The following is a 19,402-nucleotide window of genomic DNA, read 5'->3' on the forward strand; positions in this document are numbered from 1 at the left end:
CTGATCCTGAGTTACCTCCTGTATTATATCCCAGAGCTGCACTCACTATTCTGCTGGTGCAGTCACTGTGTACATACATTACATTACTGATCCTGAGTTACATCCTGTATTATACTCCAGAGCTGCACTCACTATTCGGCTGGTGCAGTCACTGTGTACATACATTACTGATCCTGAGTTATATCCTGTATTATACCCCCGAGATGCACTCACTATTCTGCTGGTGCAGTCACTGTGTATATACAGGTCCTTCTCAAAAAATTAGCATATAGTGTTAAATTTCATTATTTACCATAATGTAATGATTACAATTAAACTTTCATATATTATAGATTCATTATCCACCAACTGAAATTTGTCAGGTCTTTTATTGTTTTAATACTGATGATTTTGGCATACAACTCCTGATAACCCAAAAAACCTGTCTCAATAAATTAGCATATTTCACCCGACCAATCAAATAAAAGTGTTTTTTAATACCAAACAAAAAAACCATCAAATAATAATGTTCAGTTATGTACTCAATACTTGGTCGGGAATCCTTTGGCAGAAATGACTGCTTCAATGCGGCGTGGCATGGAGGCAATCAGCCTGTGACACTGCTGAGATGTTATGGAGGCCCAGGATGCTTCAATAGCGGCCTTAAGCTCATCCAGAGTGTTGGGTCTTGCATCTCTCAACTTTCTCTTCACAATATCCCACAGATTCTCTATGGGGTTCAGGTCAGGAGAGTTGGCAGGCCAATTGAGCACAGTAATACCATGGTCAGTAAACCATTTACCAGTGGTTTTGGCACTGTGAGCAGGTGCCAGGAAGCATGAAGTGCTCCAAAATCTCCTGATAGCTAGCTGCATTGACCCTGCCCTTGATGAAACACAGTGGACCAACACCAGCAGCTGACATGGCACCCCACACCATCACTGACTGTGGGTACTTGACACTGGACTTCAGGCATTTTGGCATTTCCTTCTCCCCAGTCTTCCTCCAGACTCTGGCACCTTGATTTCCGAATGACATGCAAAATTTGCTTTCATCAGAAAAAAGTACTTGGGACCACTTAGCAACAGTCCAGTGCTGCTTCTCTGTAGCCCAGGTCAGGCGCTTCTGCCGCTGTTTATGGTTCAAAAGTGGCTTTACCTGGGGAATGCGGCACCTGTAGCCCATTTCCTGCACACGCCTGTGCACGGTGGCTCTGGATGTTTCCACACCAGACTCAGTCCACTGCTTCCTCAGGTTCCCCAAGGTCTGGAATCGGTCCTTCTCCACAATCTTCCTCAGGGTCCGGTCACCTCTTCTCGTTGTACAGCGTTTTCTGCCACATTGTTTCCTTCCAACAGACTTACCATTGAGGTGCCTTGATACAGCACTCTGGGAACAGCCTATTTGTTGAGAAATTTCTTTCTGGGTCTTACCCTCTTGCTTGAGGGTGTCAATGATGGCCTTCTTGACATCTGTCAGGTCGCTAGTCTTACCCATGATGGGGGTTTTGAGTAATGAACCAGGCAGGGAGTTTTTAAAAGCCTCAGGTATCTTTTGCATGTGTTTAGAGTTAATTAGTTGATTCAGAAGATTAGGGTAATAGGTCGTTTAGAGAACCTTTTCTTGATATGCTAATTTATTGAGACAGGTTTTTTGGGTTATCAGGAGTTGTATGCCAAAATCATCAGTATTAAAACAATAAAAGACCTGACAAATTTCAGTTGGTGGATAATGAATCTATAATATATGAAAGTTTAATTGTAATCATTACATTATGGTAAATAATGAAATTTAACACTATATGCTAATTTTTTGAGAAGGACCTGTACAGTACATTACATTACTGATCCTGAGTTACATCCTGTATTATACTCCAGAGCTGCACTCACTATTCGGCTGGTGCAGTCACTGTGTACATACATTACATTACTGATCCTGAGTTACCGTACATCCTGTATTATACTCCAGAGCTGCACTCACTATTCTGCTGGTGCAGTCACTGTGCACATACATTACATTACTGATCCTGAGTTACATCCTGTATTATACCCCATAGCTGCACTCACTATTCTGCTGGTGCAATCACTGTGTACATACATTACAATACTGATCACGAGTTACCTCCTGTATTATACTCCAGTGCTGCACTCACTATTCTGCTGGTGCAGTCACTGTGTACATACATTACCGATCCTGAGTTACATCCTTTATTATACCCCAGAGCTGCACTCACTACACTGCTGGTGCAGTCACTGTGTACATACATTACTGATCCCAAGTTACCTCCTGTATTATACTCCAGAGCTGCACTCACTATTCTGCTGGTGCAGTCACTGTGTACATACATTACTGATCCCAAGTTACCTCCTGTATTATACTCCAGAGCAGCACTCACTATTCTGCTGGGGTGGTCACTGTGTACACACATTAGATTACTGATCCTGAGTTACATCCTGTATTATCCTCCAGAACTGCACTCACTATTCTGCTCGTGCAGTCACTGTGTACATACATTACTGATCCTGAGTTACATCCTGTATTATACCCCAGAGTGGCACTCACTATTCTGCTGGTGCAGTCACTGTGTACATACATTACTGATCCTGAGTTACCGTACATCCTGTATTATACTCCAGAGCTGCACTCACTATTCTGCTGGTGCAGTCACTGTGCACATACATTACATTACTGATCACGAGTTACCTCCTGTATTATACTCCAGTGCTGCACTCACTATTCTGCTGGTGCAGTCACTGTGCACATACATTACATTACTGATCACGAGTTACTTCCTGTATTATACTCCAGTGCTGCACTCACTATTCTGCTGGTGCAGTCACTGTGTACATACATTACTGATCCTGAGTTACCTTCTGTATTATACTCCAGAGCTGCACTCACTATTCTGCTGGTGCAGTCACTGTGTACATACATTACTGATCCTGAATTACCTGTTTTATACCCCAGAGCTGCACTCACTATTCTGCTGGTGCAGTCACTGTGTACATACATTACTGATCCTGAATTACCTCCTGTTTTATACCCCAGAGCTGCACTCACTATTCTGCTGGTGCAGTCACTGTGTACATACATTACTGATCCTGAATTACCTCCTGTTTTATACTCCAGAGCTGCACTCACTATTCTGCTGGTGCAGTCACTGTGTACATACATTACTGATCCTGAGTTACATCCTGTATTATACTGCATAGCTGCACTCACTATTCTGCTGGTGCAGTCACTGTGTACATACATTACATTACTGATCCTGAGTTACCGTACATCCTGTATTATACTCCAGAGCTACACTCACTATTCTGCTGGTGCAGTCACTGTGCACATACATTACATTACTGATCCTGAGTTACATCCTGTATTATACCCCACAGCTGCACTCACTATTCTGCTGGTGCAGTCACTGTGTACATGTATTACATTACTGATACCGAGTTACATCCTGTATTATACTCCAGAGCTGCACTCACTATTCTGCTGGTGCAGTCACTGTGCACATACATTACATTACTGATCACGAGTTACCTCCTGTATTATACTCCAGTGCTGCACTCACTATTCTGCTGGTGCAGTCACTGTGTACATACATTACTGATCCTGAGTTACATCCTTTATTATACCCCAGAGCTGCACTCACTACACTGCTGGTGCAGTCACTGTGCACATACTACTGATCCTGAGTTACATTCTGTATTATACTTCAGAGCTGAACTCACTATTCTGCTGGGGTGGTCACTGTGTACATACATTACATTAGTGAGCCTGAGTTACCGTACATCCTGTATTATACACCAGTGCTGCACTCACTATTCTGCTGGTGCAGTCACTGTGTACATACATTACTGATCCTGAGTTACATCCTGTATTATACCCCAGAGCAGCACTCACTATTCTGCTGGTGCAGTTACTGTGTACATACATTACATTACTGATCCTGAGTTACATCCTGTATTATACCCCAGAGTGGCACTCACTATTCTGTTGGTGCAGTCATTGTGTACATACATTGCATTACTGATCCCGAGTTACCTCCTGTATTATACTCCAGTGCTGCACTCACTATTCTGCTGGTGCAGTCACTGTGTACATACATTGCATTACTGATCCTGAGTTACATCCTGTATTATACTCCAGAGCTGCCCTCACTATTCTGCTGGTGCAGTCACTGTGTACATACATTACATTACTGATCCGGAGTTACATCCTGTATTATACTCCAGAGCTGCACTCACTATTCTGCTGGTGCAGTCATTGTGCACACACATTACATTACTGATCCTGAGTTACATCCTGTATTATACCCCAGAGCTGCACTCACTATTCTGCTGGTGCAGTCACTGTGTACATACATTACTGATCCGGAGTTACATCCTGTATTATACTCCAGAGCTGCACTCACTATTCTGCTGGTACAGTCACTGTGTACATACATTACTGATCCTGAGTTACCTCCTGTATTATACTCCAGAGCTGCACTCACTATTCTGCTGGTACAGTCACTGTGTACATACATTACTGATCCTGAGTTACCTCCTGTATTATACTCCAGAGCTGCACTCACTATTCTGCTGGTGCAGTCACTGTGTACATACATTACTGATCCTGAGTTTTATCCTGTATTATACTCCAGAGCTGCACTCACTATTCTGCTGGTGCAGTCACTGTGTACATACATTACATTACTGATCCTGAGTTTTATCCTGTATTTTACTCCAGAGCTGCACTCACTATTCTGCTGGTGCAGTCACTGTGTACATACATTACATTACTGACCCCGAGTTACATCCTGTATTATACCCCAGAGCTGCACTCACTATTTTGCTGGTGCAGTCACTGTGTACATACATTACATTACTTCGCCTGTTCGGTGGCATTATTTCTTGGATAATAGATTAGATATCAGTTTTTCATCCAAGTCACCAGCAGAGCACCATCGCCACCTACTGGCAGCAGAGCAGATACAATGTACACACACTGCAGCAGGTCGGTGGTGGATCGGGGGTTTTGAGGTAGCTGTAGTTTTTGGGTTCTGGTTCCTCTGGGCGCCAGAATTCACATTTGTATTATAAATAGCACATGGCAGCTTGGGGTGTGGGTACTTTTGCAGTTGGGTACATGTTTTTAGTTTATTAGGCAATTTATTTATTTTGTTCAATTAAATTATTAACTACCCACACCCAGCAGAGGGCAACTCTTCTCTGCCAGGGAGAGAGAATTTGCATTGGAGTTTCACTGTTGCAGTCTGTAATTTGCAGAGCGATAACCGCCATCATTGTCTGGAGGAACTGTCTCCTTTACATTCGCTCAGGTGGCTTGTCACCGCAGCTGCGGCTCGGATAAGTGCAGCATTATTCATGTGCACTGACAGTCGGTGTTAGCTGTAGGTATACCACGGCACCATTATTTCTGTATTCTGTGTTAGCGGTGTGCAGCATTATTTATGTGCACTGTCAGTCGGTGTTAGCTGTAGGTGTACCACGGCACCATTATTTCTGTATTCTGTAGGTGTGAGCTATGTGCAGCATTATTTATGTGCACTGACAGTCGGTGTTAGCTGTAGGTGTACCACGGCACCATTATTTCTGTATTCTGTGTTAGCGGTGTGCAGCATTATTTATGTGCACTGACAGTCGGTGTTAGCTGTAGGTGTACCACGGCACCATTATTTCTGTATTCTGTGTTAGCGGTGTGCAGCATTATTTATGTGCACTGACAGTAGGTGTTAGCTGTAGGTGTACCACGGCACCATTATTTCTGTATTCTGTAGGTGTTAGCTGTGTGCAGCATTGTTTATGTGCACTGACAGTCGGTGTTAGCTGTAGGTGTACCACGGCACCATTATTTCTGTATTCTGTAGGTGTGAGCTATGTGCAGCATTATTTATGTGCACTGTATGTTGGCTTTACATACCTTATGGTGACATTATTCAGTTTAGATTGAGGGCACTCGCCCATCCAGCACCAGTCTGCATCCTCTAGTAACCAGTTATACTGGTTGTACCCACCACACGATAATTTTATACTATATTACACAATACTGTGTGGATCTCGCACTGTCGGGACTGCTGCAGAGCTGTAATCGTACTTGGGAAAAGCATAGAATTAATGGGTGCACATGCGAGCACTGAGCGGCCAAACATTCGGCAGAGCTGGAGCCGCCACCTGGCAAAGCTCCCAGCGATGTCACAATGTGTCACCCACGTCCTGGCAGGGAGGCGCCACCGCCGCCACAGGACAAGGTGCAGCCGTGGGACGTACAGAATCACTCACATCATGGTTCTCTGCCAGCGCTAATAAAAAACATAATCCCCCACCATCCGCACAAGACCCCGAGCCTGGGAGGAAGTGTTAACCCCTGTGATCACAGAGTGGGCAGGTAGGGGCGAGCGACCCCATTATTTCCATCTGCTCTCCTACATCTCTCCTTGCCGTAGCACAGCTCATCCTGAGCCACCTGGTTCATGAATACAATGGCAGGAGCTGCAGTGAAGACTGACACTGGGAAGCACCAGTCCCATGGCCACAGCATGGCAGCGCATCATATGTCATCCTGATGAGACCCCACAATCCAGCAGTGCCCCCTCCCACTTGATCAATTCAGTCTGGGGTACATTTTGGTACAATGTCCCAATTTTGGCCCGAATCATAATTCGGAACCCCCCTCTAAGTATAATGGTGTAGTCCATCAGCACATGCAAAACATCATAGGCAATACCAACTGATGGCAAGAAATGGGGGAGTGATGGGGTTTACGGACGAGAGTCCCGCTGTTGGACCGCAGCCCCGGGTGTAAGTATATATCTATTTATTTCAGAAATGATTCAGAATATTTTCACATTTCAAAAAAAAGAAACAAACAAACAAACAAAAAAAAAACCCCAAACACCTAGCAAAAATTCATTCGCCGTGATCCTCAGGCCCAGACAAGCGTATGTATACATCTATACACATCCCACATGATAAATTGGCAATAAAAGGCACTTTGGGTTTGAAGTTAATACTGGTTATTGTTCCATTCAAGTGTCTGCACGTCCCTTTAAACTACAAGGTCCAAGAATCTAAAAAAAAGTTTTCGTTTTTCTTTTTTCTGCCAAAAGCAAAAAAAATAAAAAAATAATGGAAACTCCAAGTCTGACGGCGTCAGTCCACTCAGAATGATCCAATGAGATTCATGTTTGGAAAAGGCAAAAAAAAAAAATAAAAAAAAATAATACAATCAACTTTTTTTTCTGTAAAATCCTTATTAAAAAGTGAAAAAAAAAGTGAAAGAAAGAAAAAATTGCACTTCTGGGAAATAGCCGAATTCTCTTCTGGATGAAGGTGGTCCCCCCAACGCTGGTCCTTTGCAGTTTTAAGCACAAGCACTGACCTCTGGCGGCGTCCAGGGAGTGGCGGATTGAATGCGCTGACCTCTAGTGGTCAGGAGATGCCATGGCGGCCGCTCTTTGGTTTTGCAGTCATTGATTACAGTAGAGTAGAGGAAATATATTGATATATTGCAATTATGGGTCCGCCATCCGCACAGGGGGCTTTTTTTAAGGACAGGGTACAGCTGGTTGTCTCTGGCGGGGAGGGAGGGTCTCACGTTCGGGATCGCAGGCTTTTGTCTTTGCCGATGTCCACGGTGATGTTGGTGTAGAGGAGTGGCAGCTCTTTGGATATGAGGGTATACTGCAGAGAGTTCATCCCGTCTTGTTTCCACGTCCTCCTCGTCTTGGCCAAGAGGTTAAACCTGAAACGAGAAGTGAATGAGACGCCGGTGAGAAGGCAAAACTATAAAAAAAAAAAAAAACACTATAAAAAAAATAAATAAAAAGATAACCAAAACATAACTAAAATGATAAAAAAAAAGGAAAAAATTATAAAAATACTAAAGATAACCAAAACATATTACAAAACATATTACAAGAAAAATAAAAGAAAAAAAATTATAAAAAGATAACAAAGATAACAAAAAACAAATATAATAATAAAATAAAAAAAGATAAAAGATAACAAAAAATAAATTATAAAAAGAAATTAAAAAGATAACCAAAAACTAAAAAAATATAAAGATAAAAAAAAGCTAAAAACAAAAAAATAAATTCTAAAAAGAAAATAAAAAGATAGCAAACATAAATAACAGTAACGTGACGTCATCGAAGGTCCTTCGCTCAATGCATCCTTAGGAACGGAGGCCGCCGCTTGCACCGCTGAGAGCCGCGGGCCGTCGGAGGGTAAGTATATCCCATATTTTCTATTTTTATTCTTTTTTTTTACATGAATAGGGATCCCAGGGCCTGAAGGAGAGTCTCCTCTCCTTCAGACCCTGGGAACCATAGAGGACCGCTCCCTGCACATGCCGTACCCGGCGTATAAGGCTACTTTCACATTAGCGTCGTGCACTGCACGTCGCAATGCAACGTTGCGGCGCACCGACGCATACTGTGGAAGCGCCGCACAACGGGGGCAGCGGATGCTGTTTTTCAATGCATCCGCTGCCCCATTGTGAGGTGCGGGGAGGAGGGGGCGGAGTTACGGCCGCGCATGCGCGGTCGGAAATTCTGGACACGACGCACCAAAAAACGTTACATGCAATGTTTTTTGGTGGCGACGGACCGACGCAACACGACGCAACCGTTGCATGACGGTTGCGACGTGTGGCAATGCGTCGCTAATGCAAGTCAATGGAGAAAAACACATCCTGCAATCACTTTTGCAGGATGCGTTTTTTCTACAAAACGACGCATAGCGACGTGCAGTGCACAACGGTAGTGTGAAAGTAGCCTAAGACGGCCCCTGACTTTTGAGATGATTTTCAGGGGTTAAAAAGTCGTCTTATACGCCGGAAAATACGGTTCTTTATGTGCCCGTAGATCTGTACTCTGGAGGGCAGCGCTGTGGAGGCATCACTTTGTTCTTGTCATTTTCTTGATCGTCAGCCTAAAACAACTTACTGACAGTCTCCAACACAAATGAGGAAACAGTTACCAAACAATCAACATTGGAGAAGGACTCCGGGGACTGAACCGCGAGTGAACGCTCCAAGTACCACATGTCCATGCAAAGAAGCTGGCAATAACCATAATTATTATAGCAGTTAAATTCTTCTACATACGGAGCAGTATTATAGTAGTTATATTCTTGCACATATGGGGCAGTATTATAGTAGTTATATTCTTGTACATAGGGGCAGTATTATAGTAGTTATATTCTTGTACGTAGGGGCAGTATTATAGTAGTTATATTCTTGCACATAGGGGCAGTATTATAGTAGTTATATTCTCGTATATAGGAGCAGTATTATAGTAGTTATATTCCTGTACATAGGAGCAGTATTATAGTAGTTATATTCTTGTACATAGGGGCAGTATTATAGTAGCTATATTCTTCTACATAGGAGCAGTATTATAGTAGTTATATTCTTGTACATAGGGGCAGTATTATAGTACTTATATTCTCGTATATAGGAGCAGTATTATAGTAGTTATATTCCTGTACATAGAAGCAGTATTATAGTAGTTATATTCTTGCACATAGGGGCAGTATTATAGTAGTTATATTCTTGTACATAGGGGCAGTATTATAGTAGCTATATTCTTCTACATAGGAGCAGTATTATAGTAGTTATATTCTTGTACATAGGGGCAGTATTATAGTACTTATATTCTCGTATATAGGAGCAGTATTATAGTAGTTATATTCATGTACATAGGAGCAGTATTATAGTAGTTATATTCTTGCACATAGGGGCAGTATTATAGTACTTATATTCTCGTATATAGGGGCAGTATTATAGTAGTTATATTCTTGTACATAGGAGCAGTATTATAGTAGTTATATTTTTGTACATAGGAGCAGTATTATAGTAGTTATATTCTTGTACATAAGAGCAGTATTATAGTAGTTATATTCTTGTACATAGGGGCAGTATTATAGTAGTTATATTCTTGTACATAGGGGCAGTATTATAGTAGTTATATTCCTGTACATAGGAGCAGTATTATAGTAGTTATATTTTTGTACATAGGAGCAGTATTATAGTAGTTATATTCTTGTACATAGAATAATTACAGTCCTTTGTGTTCCTTTCCTGGTGCCAGGGACACAGTGTTATTCCTTGGCTGTGTTAGCACATGCTGGTCTGGAGATTCCCACTTCATTTTCAGCATTCTGCACGTTTCGGGGCAGCGGTGTAGAATGAGTTAGTAGTGTACTTCTGTACATGCCTGTATGAGATGCCTTCTGGTGCCTGTAGTACTCTTACGCAGGGTTACATTACTCGTGTGCATTCATTCTGTGGCTCAGAGCAGAGATCAGACGGTCACTGACAGCACAATGTAGCAGCCGCTGTAGTCATGACAAAAGTATACAAACCCCCTATTTTAATCCATTTCCCGCCACAACTAATTTCCTTTTTCCCTCCCCTTCTTCGCTGAGCCATAGCTCTTATTTTTCTGTCCTCGGGCGTATGAGGTTTTTCTTGCGGGACGAGTTGTACTTTAGAATGACCATTCATTTTACCATATAGTATACTGGGAAACTATTGTTTTTGGGATCTATTTTTACGATCTACATTTTGTGGTAAAAAAAGGACCTTGAAATATGTTTCTCCATATAAGTAAAATAACAGCGATACCAAACTTGTCCAGTTTTTTATCATATTTTTTTTATATTGGGGAACAAAAAAAAGGGGAACTTTTTTTTATTATGCTATTTTTGTCTAAGTCTCTTTTTTTAGTTCGATGTTGCCACGTGACAGTGTATTTTTTAATGAGGAGGTGTTTTATTGGTACCGTTTTGGAATAGATAAGACATTTTGAGGACTTTTTACAGCATTTTTTGTGGTATTGCGGCAATTTAAAAAAAAACCCCGTAATTTTGGTTCTGGTTAAGATGTCATTATTGTTATATTTTGATATATTGGACTTTTCTGGTGAAACCACATTTTTTCATTATTTTTTAATGGGAGAAAAAAGAAAAAAAAAGGCGATTGGAACTTAGATTTTTTTTTTATTATTATTTTTCTGATGTACCGTATATACTCGAGTATAAGCTGAGATTTTCAGCCCACTTTTTTGGGCTGAAAGTGACCATCTCGGCTTATACTCGAGTCAGTGTCGGCGGGTGAGGGGGAGCAGCGCGGTCACATACTCACCTGCTCCTGGCGCTGTCCCTGCATGTCCCATGGTCTCCGGGCAGCTCTTCCTGTGTTCAGCGGTCACATGGTACCGCTCATTACAGTAATGAATAAGCACGCATATTCATTACTGTAATGAGCGATACGTGACCACTTAACACAGGAAGATGCCGCCGGCTCCCGGAGACCATCTGACAGTGAGATGCTGCCAGGGACCGCGCCGGGAGCAGGTGAGTATATCGGGGGAGGTGAGCATTGCGCGATAGTCACCTTCCACCGCTGCACGCTGCTCTGTCTTCCGTCCTCTGGCTGTGACTGTTCAGGTCAGAGGGCGCAATGACGTGATTAGTGTGCGCGCTGCCCTCTGCCTGAACAGTCAGTGCAGAGGATGGAAGACAGAGCAGCGCGCAGCGGTGGAACGTGGAAGGTGACTATCGCAAGTGCCGGGGGCCTGAGCGAAGAGAGGTGAGTATGTGATTTTTTTTTACTTCTAATCGCAGCAACAGCAAATGGGGCAAATGTGTGGAGCATCTTATGGGGCCACAATGTATGGAGCATCTCATGGGGCCATAATGTATGGAGCATCGTATGGGGCCATAATGTATGGAGCATCTCATGGGGCCATAATATATGGAGCATCGTATGGGGCCACAATGTATGGAGCATCGTATGGGGCCACAATGTATGGAGCATCGTATGGGGCCACAATGTATGGAGCATCTCATGGAGCCACAATGTATGAAGCATCGTATGGGGCCATAATGTATGGAGCATCTCATGGGGCCATAATGTGTGGAGCATCTTATGGGGAATAATGTTTTGAGCATCTTATGGAGCCATAATTTATGGAGCATCTTATGGGGCCACAATATATGGAGCATCTCATGGGGCCATAATGTGTGGAGCATCTTATGCAGCCATTAACCTTTATGCAGCATTGCATGGGGCAAATGTTTCTATGGAGCATCTTATGGGGCCATTATTAACCTTTGTGCTGCATTATATGGGGCATATTTTAATATGGAGCGTATTTTGTATGGAGCATCTTATGGGGCCATCATGAACTGTATGGAGCATTATATGGGGCTCCTGATTCAATATGGATATTCAAAAACAGTTAACCTACTGATGTCTCAATTAATTTTACTTTTATTGGTATCTATTTTTATTTTTGACATTTACCGGTAGCTGCTGCATTTTCCACCGTAGGCTTATACTCGAGTCAATAAGTTTTCCCAATTTTTTGTGGCAAAATTAGAGGGGTAGGCTTATACTCAGGTCGGCTTATACTCGAGTATATACGGTAACTTTTATTTGTAAGGTCCCCTTAGGGGACTTGAACCTGCGAATGTCATATAGTAGAAATCACAGGTTTCCTTTGAAGCCAGACCACATGGTGGGATTCAAGTGAGCGGTCGTGATGGCACGGAGGTCTTCAATACACACCCAGCTGTCACAGCGACCTATCGACACCCATCGATCACATCACGGCAGCACTGATGGCCACAGAGAGATGCGTCCCCATACTGGCATGCCGTTAATGCTGCTGTCAGACTTTATCGGTGGCATTTAACGGGTTAACGGTCAGTCCACCCACGGCTGTGTCACCCGTGAGCCATCTCCGTACACCCGCTACAGACTTGCGCCGTGCATCTACGGTGGATCTCGGTAAGGGGTTAAAAAGCCACTCCAAGCACAGTAGGAGCCGAGGATCCCAGCAGTCAGGAGCCGAGGAATCCCCGCAGTCAGGAGCCGAGGAATCCCCTCAGTCAGGAGCCGAGGAATCCCCTCAGTCAGGAGCCGAGGAATCCCCACAGTCAGGAGGGCAGACAGCTGTGGGTGCCTGCTTTTTTTTATGCCAAAAGATCTCTGTTTGCTTTTTGAAAACCCCTTTAATAGGAGAGGCCCCCACTGAGCACACGGTCCGGGCTCGGTTCCGGATCTTACCTTTTAGGATTCTGTTCGTTTCCTTTGTCGTGTCCGTGTTTGATCATCCTATATCGCCCATGTCGTATGGACGGCCGAGAGATCAGCATGCCGCTGAGCGCCACCCTGGGGGGGGGGAGAGGGGAGAAGAAAGGCTGCGGTTATTTATTTCCGTGAACCAGTCCCTTGATTAGAAGCTTTATTCCCCCCCATCATGGGGGAATATTTAGATACAATGACGCCGCTCAAGCAACAATCGCATATTAGGGAATATCCGGCTGAGCTGCAGCGGACAGCCTCTGCCACTTTAAGATTTCCTGCCGAGTGATGGAGTAATTCAGTCATCAGCACATGATGTGACACTTAATCTGCTGTGAATGCAGTTTTTCATTGTGTTTTATGGGTGGAGTCGGCAAAGATAAGCCTCCGCTGATTACGTGCGCACTGCCGATCCCTGGTGCCGAACAGCTGGACGGGATGCGGTGATGGAGGAGGCGACTACAATCAGGAGAACCCATCTCACCTAACGGCGATGTCGTCGTCCTCGCCGCCCCAACCCCAGTAGTTATTGGGGAAGCCGTTCATCTTCATGTATTGTTCCGGGGTGAGAGCTGAGACCCCTCCGAAGTACGTCTTGTAAGGCAACCTATAGGGAGAAAGGTGCAGGTGGTCAGCGAGCGATTCCCAGAATGATGACGCCGGGCTTATCCTCTGCTGGACTGCCGATTCCACGGGGACTAAGACTATCTGATGTGTACAGGGGCTGCCAGACAACCCCAGGGCAAACGGAAAGAGACGGGGCTGGCAGAAGAAGGCAATCCGAAGGGGCTCGGGGTAGGGAAGGGAAGAAACGGAAAGGGACAGGGCCCGGGAGTAGGGAAGGGAAGAAACGGAAAAGGACGGGGCTGGCAAAAGAGGGCAACCCGACGGGGCCCGCGAGTAGGGAGGGGAGGAAACGGAAAGGGATGGGGCCCGGGAGTAGGGAAGGGAAGAAACGGAATGGGAAGGGGCTGGCAAAAGAGGGCAACCTGACTGGCCCAGGAGTAGGGAGGGGAGGAAACGGAAAGGGACGGGGCTGGCAGAAGAGGGCAACCCGACGGGGTCCGGGAGTAGAGAAGGGAAGAAACGGAAAGGGACGGGGCTGGCAGGAGAGGGCAACCCGACGGGGCCGGGAGTAGGGAGGAGAGGAAACGGAAAGAGACGGGGCTGGCATAAGAGGGCAACCCGACGGGGCCGGGAGTAGGGAGGGGAGGAAACGGAAAGGGACCGGGCCCGGGAGTAGGGAAGGGAAGAAATGGAAAAGGACAGGGCTGGCAAAAGAGGGCAACCTGACTGGCCCAGGAGAAGGGAGGGGAGGAAACTGAAATGGACGGGGCTGGCAGAATAGGGCAACCCGACGGGGCCCGGGAGTAGGGAAGGGAAGAAATGGAAAGGGACGAGGGTGGCAAAAGAGGGCAACCCGACGGGGCCGGGAGTAGGGAGGGGAGGAAATGGAAAGGGACAGGGCCCGCGAGTAGGGAAGGGAAGAAACAGAAAGGGACGGGGCTGGCAGAAGAGGGCAACCTGACGGGGTGCCCGGGAGTAGGGAGCGGAGGAAACAGAAAGGGACGGGGCTGGCATAAGAGGGCAACCCGACGGGGCCCGGGAGTAGGGAAGGGAAGAAACTGGAAAATGGACGGGGCTAGCATAAGAAGGCAACCCGACTGGCCCAGGAGTAGGGCAACCAGTCGTGGCCCGGGAGTAGGGAGGGGAGGAAATGGAAAATGGACGGGGCTGGGGGACGCATCAGGAAAGGGCAAAATGACAGGGGCGAGGGGGTGGAAAAATAACAGTGAGGTGTTGTCCAGGAAAGGCAAACGGACAGAGGCGGGAAGGAGCAAACGGACAGAGCTGGGGGAAAATGGATGAAGGGGGGAGGAAAGGAACTGAGCCAGGACAAGGCCGGATGGAGGTGGGAAGGGGCAAACGGACGGAAGTGGGAAAGGGCAAAAGGACGGAGGCAGGCAGGGGCAAACAGACAGAGGCGGGAAGGGTGGGTGGATGGGTGGACGATGGGGTCGGGAAGAGGAAACCGGACACAGGGCTGGGGGTTGTTCAGGAAGGGGAAAACTGACGGGGACTAGGGGGCATCCAGGGAGCAGGGAAGGCAAATGGACGACAGTGTAAAGGCTTGGGGTGAGGATGGACGGGACCAGGAGGAGGTGTCAAACGTATGGGAATGAGAGAGGGGGAAACGGATAGAGCCGGGGGCATCCCCAGGAGGGCACATACCCCTCTCTTCACTGAAAACACATGCACACTTGCTAGGTATTATCAGAACTTCCATAGACGTGAATGTTGAAATGATAAAGAGCCGGATTATTCACACCATTACGTAAAAGCCGTCGTCTGGATGAGTCACCTAACAACCCATCAGTAAGCTGCGGGCAACGTTCCTAGAAACGCAGCAATGACCGGACACTAGAAGCCCTGCGACCCCAATCTCATCACCTTGTCATCAGCAGCCACAACATACTGAAGCCGGAGTAACCGGTGATTATGCTGTGGTTTACATAAAAGGGATGCGGTCACTAGGGAGTCATTATCGCCCTGATCTCCAGTGATGGGGATTCCCAGTCCTCTGCGAGTGGGAAAGTTCTGTAACTTCGGCTGCACGTTACTTTCGTTCTTGATAACATCTTTAGTGCCAACGATTCAGCTTCGTGCACATCTCCGGCCGTCACATAGAGGATGCGATTCCGCCATATAAACCAATGTGCTGATGATTTAACACATGGCGGCGGCAATATCGGGAACCCATCTGCCTGTGCTGGCCCTGCCTTATAATAATAATCCTGAGAGGACTCCGCTGACTCTGCTCCAGTCTATACAGCAAAGTCAACTGCTGAAAACAGGAGATGTCAGCCCACTTTGTGTGCCGAAGAAATCGTAAATGTAAAGTGAGCGTCGCCGGAGCGGCCTGTCCCTTTATAGAATTTCGCCGCCTTCCGGGGTCGGGGAGACTTCTCTTGACCCTCACTGCTGATGGGGCCCATCTACACATTGGTGGCAATTACTATCTAATAAGCCTCATCTCAGCGGCACCTACTTGTATCCAAACTTGTCCATGGCGATGGACGCGTGTTTCGGGAACCTGTCGCAGGTGTACAGGTTGCGGTCGTCCTCAGGAATGAGGTCCACGTCGTGGAAGAACATGCAGTCCCAATCCTCGTCCCTCATGGCTTCTTTGAAGCCCACATTCAGCAGCTTGGCCCGATTGAAGGTGTAATTCCCGGCCTGGAAAAATAAGAGGTGCATGTAAGAGGGGAGACCCAATATCCACACCTAAAAAAAAAAAAAAAGTGGGTGCCCTAGTATATTGGTAATGCTTGGGGGTGGGTGAGGGTATTCTCTGGGGTCCTCGGATGGGCTCAGATCTCTACCTGGTGGATGATGTAGATGCCGTAGTTGAGCTGCTGCCTCTGCAGGAAGGGATGGAGATAATACAGGAGGTATTTAAGGTGCTGCTCACGGTTGCGGTGCGGGATGATGATGGCGGTCTTATGGGTAGATTCGCAGTCGGGGGGCTTGTACCGGCCTCCTCTTGTCACATACGGGTTCTTGTGGACCACGTCTTCGAATGTCAACATGTCGGGCAACTGCACCCGGATGGGTCCTCCTGGAGGCAAGAAGAGTATTAAATATGGCGCCGTACACGAGGGAGCGTTGTACATCAAAGCAGCGGCATGATCAAAGAGTGGCTTCTCTGTACTCCAGTCACCTCCAAAGCTGCAGATGGGCAACTACAACTCCCACCCAGCACCTACTACTTCTCCACAGAAGCAACGAGTCAGCGGAGGGCGGCTGGCCATGTGTAGTGCAGCTCTGGATGTGACTAGAGGAGAAGCCGTGCAGTCAGCCTCGCTGGCCATGGAATAAATTAGGCTATGACTAGTCTCCGCTGGTTACAGGCCGCCGCTTCTTTATGGAGCTGCTGACATAATTAGCACAGCCATTAGTCTCAATTACCCAAACATTGCCCTCCTGGATGTGTTTTGGCTGCCGAGAGCGAGGGATGAGATCCTGTGATGTGCAGGGCGATGCTCATCAGACAGGACCACAAAGGGGACGGTGGTGACCCCCCAGGACCATTTCCTGACCCCATATGTCTCACAATTATATGTTGAGAAAGAAAAAAAGTCTAAGGAGGGAGGAACGGTCTGTACCAAGCCCGAGGAACGCCCCGAGGACACATAACAAAGAATCCGGAGCAATCACAAGACTGTGAGTGACGGCAATCACACAGGACGTCATCACTGACATGGCCCGTGTACAGCAGCCCGACAAAAGGACAGACGCAACAAGACTGCTGACGAGGTTAAGACCCCGCACAAGATATTACTACAGATACACAATGAATGGTCAGGAACCGGATCCTAGAAACCAGGCACCTGGCTAATCAGTACTCGGGCGCGTCTGCTCTCCGCCAGTCATTGCCCATTCATTATAGGATCCAATTTATACTGCTTCTTCCCACCTACAAAGCTCTCACAGTGCAGCGCTCCTATATCTCCTCCCTCATCTCTAGCAACCTACCCGTCCTCTCCACGGTGCGGCCCCCCTACATCTCCTCCCTCATCTCTAGCACCCTACCAGTCCTCTACACAGTGCGGCCTTCCTACATCTCCTCCCTGATCTCTAGCACCCTACTCGTCCTCTGCACAGTGCGGCCCCCCTACATCTCCTCCCTCATCTCTAGCACCCTACCGGTCCTCTCTACAGTGCTGCCCCCCTACATCTCCTACCTCATCTCTATTCCCCTACCCGTCCGCTCCACAGTGCGGCCCACCTACATCTCCCTCATTTCTATCACCCTACCCATCCTCTCCACAGTGCGGCCCTCCTACATCTCCTCCCTCATCTCTAGCACCCTATCCGTCCTCTCCACAGTGCGGCCCCCCTACATCTCCTCTCATCTCTAGCACCCTACCGGTCCTCTCCACAGTGCAGCCTCCATCTCTAGCACCCTACCCGTCCTCTCCACAGTGCGGCCCTCCTACATCTCCCCCCTCATCTCTAGCACCCTACCCGTCCTCTCCACAGTGCGGCCCCCCTACATCTCCTACTTCATCTCTATCCCCCTACCCGTCCTCTCCACAGTGTGGCCCCCCTACATTTCCTACTTCATCTCTATCCCCCTACCCGTCCTCTTCACAGTGTGGCCCCCCTACATTTCCTACCTCATCTCTATCACCCTTCCCGTCCTCTCCACAGTGTGGCCCCCCTACATTTCCTACCTCATCTCTATCACCCTACTTGTCCTCTCCACAGTGCGGCACCCCTACATCTCCTACCTCATCTCTATCACACTACTCATCCTCTCCACAGTGCCACCCCCTACATCTCTTCTCGCATTTCTATCACCCTACCTGTCCTCTCCACAGTGCGGCCCTCCTACATCTCCTCCCTCATCTCTATCCCGATACCGACCGTCTCCACAGTGCGGCCCCCCTACATCTTCTTCCTCATTTCTATCACCCTATCCGTCCTCTCCACAGTGCGGCACCCCTACATCTCCTACCTCATCTCTATCCCCTACCCGTCCTCTCCACAGTGCAGCCCCCCTACATCCCCTATCTCATCTCTATCCCACTACCGGTCCCTCTCCACAGTGCGGCTCCCCTACATCTCCTACCTCATCTCTATCCCCTACCCGTCCTCTCCACAGTGCGGCCCCCCTACATCCCCTATCTCATCTCTATCCCCCTACCGGTCCCTCTCCACAGTGCAGCTCCCCTACATCTCCATCATGTCTGTTTATCGGCCTACCCGCTCAATATACTCTTCAAGCGACTTTAGACTAACCTCTGCACTAATCCATACCTCCTACTCCTGACTCCAAGACTTCTCCTGCGTTGCGCCAATCCACTGGTATGCTCTACCCCACGAAATCAGGACTAACCACAATTTAGGGTATGTGCACACGTTGCAGATTTGACTGCAGATTTTTCTGCACTAAATCCGCAGCTCTTGGCAGAAAACGCAGGTGCGGTTTTTAATGCGGAAATGGGAAACTGCTGCAGATCCGCAGCGTCAAAAACACTGCGGATCCGCGGTAAAAACCGCAACGTGTGCACATGGCCTTACACAGTTTTAGGTGCTCCCTCAAAACACATCTGTTCAATGTGGCCTATCACGTTCACTAATCAAAGTCCGTGTGTGTGAGAATAACCCTCCATCACACTTCACCGCAGCCAACAGCACCACAAATACTGTCTGGTGACCAGCTCATGCAGCCTTTATCTATCCCCCACTCCACCAACATGGCTGGACCATCATTGTAAATAAGACCCTGTACTTTGAGTCTCCCCCACCTCATTGTAGA

The 19,402-nt window shown here is 47.0% G+C and overlaps 1 protein-coding gene across 2 annotated transcripts in view; it reads right to left on the reverse strand.

Annotated features, from left to right (window-relative positions):
• Positions 1-6,781: 6,781 nt before the first annotated feature.
• The window catches only part of LOC143770491 (beta-1,4-galactosyltransferase 3-like), a 38,530-nt gene continuing 25,909 nt past the window's right edge, over positions 6,782-19,402 (reverse strand). For both annotated transcript variants that reach the window (XM_077260162.1, XM_077260163.1), the window contains exons 3-7: positions 16,461-16,696; positions 16,127-16,314; positions 13,562-13,684; positions 13,060-13,164; positions 6,782-7,725 (exon numbers count right to left, since the gene is read on the reverse strand). In XM_077260162.1, coding sequence (XP_077116277.1) covers positions 7,575-7,725; positions 13,060-13,164; positions 13,562-13,684; positions 16,127-16,314; positions 16,461-16,696 — 803 coding nt within the window. In that variant the 3' untranslated portion in view covers positions 6,782-7,574. The remainder of the gene's footprint in view (positions 7,726-13,059; positions 13,165-13,561; positions 13,685-16,126; positions 16,315-16,460; positions 16,697-19,402) is intronic.

This window comes from Ranitomeya variabilis, chromosome 4 (genome assembly GCF_051348905.1).
Source record: "Ranitomeya variabilis isolate aRanVar5 chromosome 4, aRanVar5.hap1, whole genome shotgun sequence".
NCBI lineage: Eukaryota > Metazoa > Chordata > Amphibia > Anura > Dendrobatidae > Ranitomeya > Ranitomeya variabilis.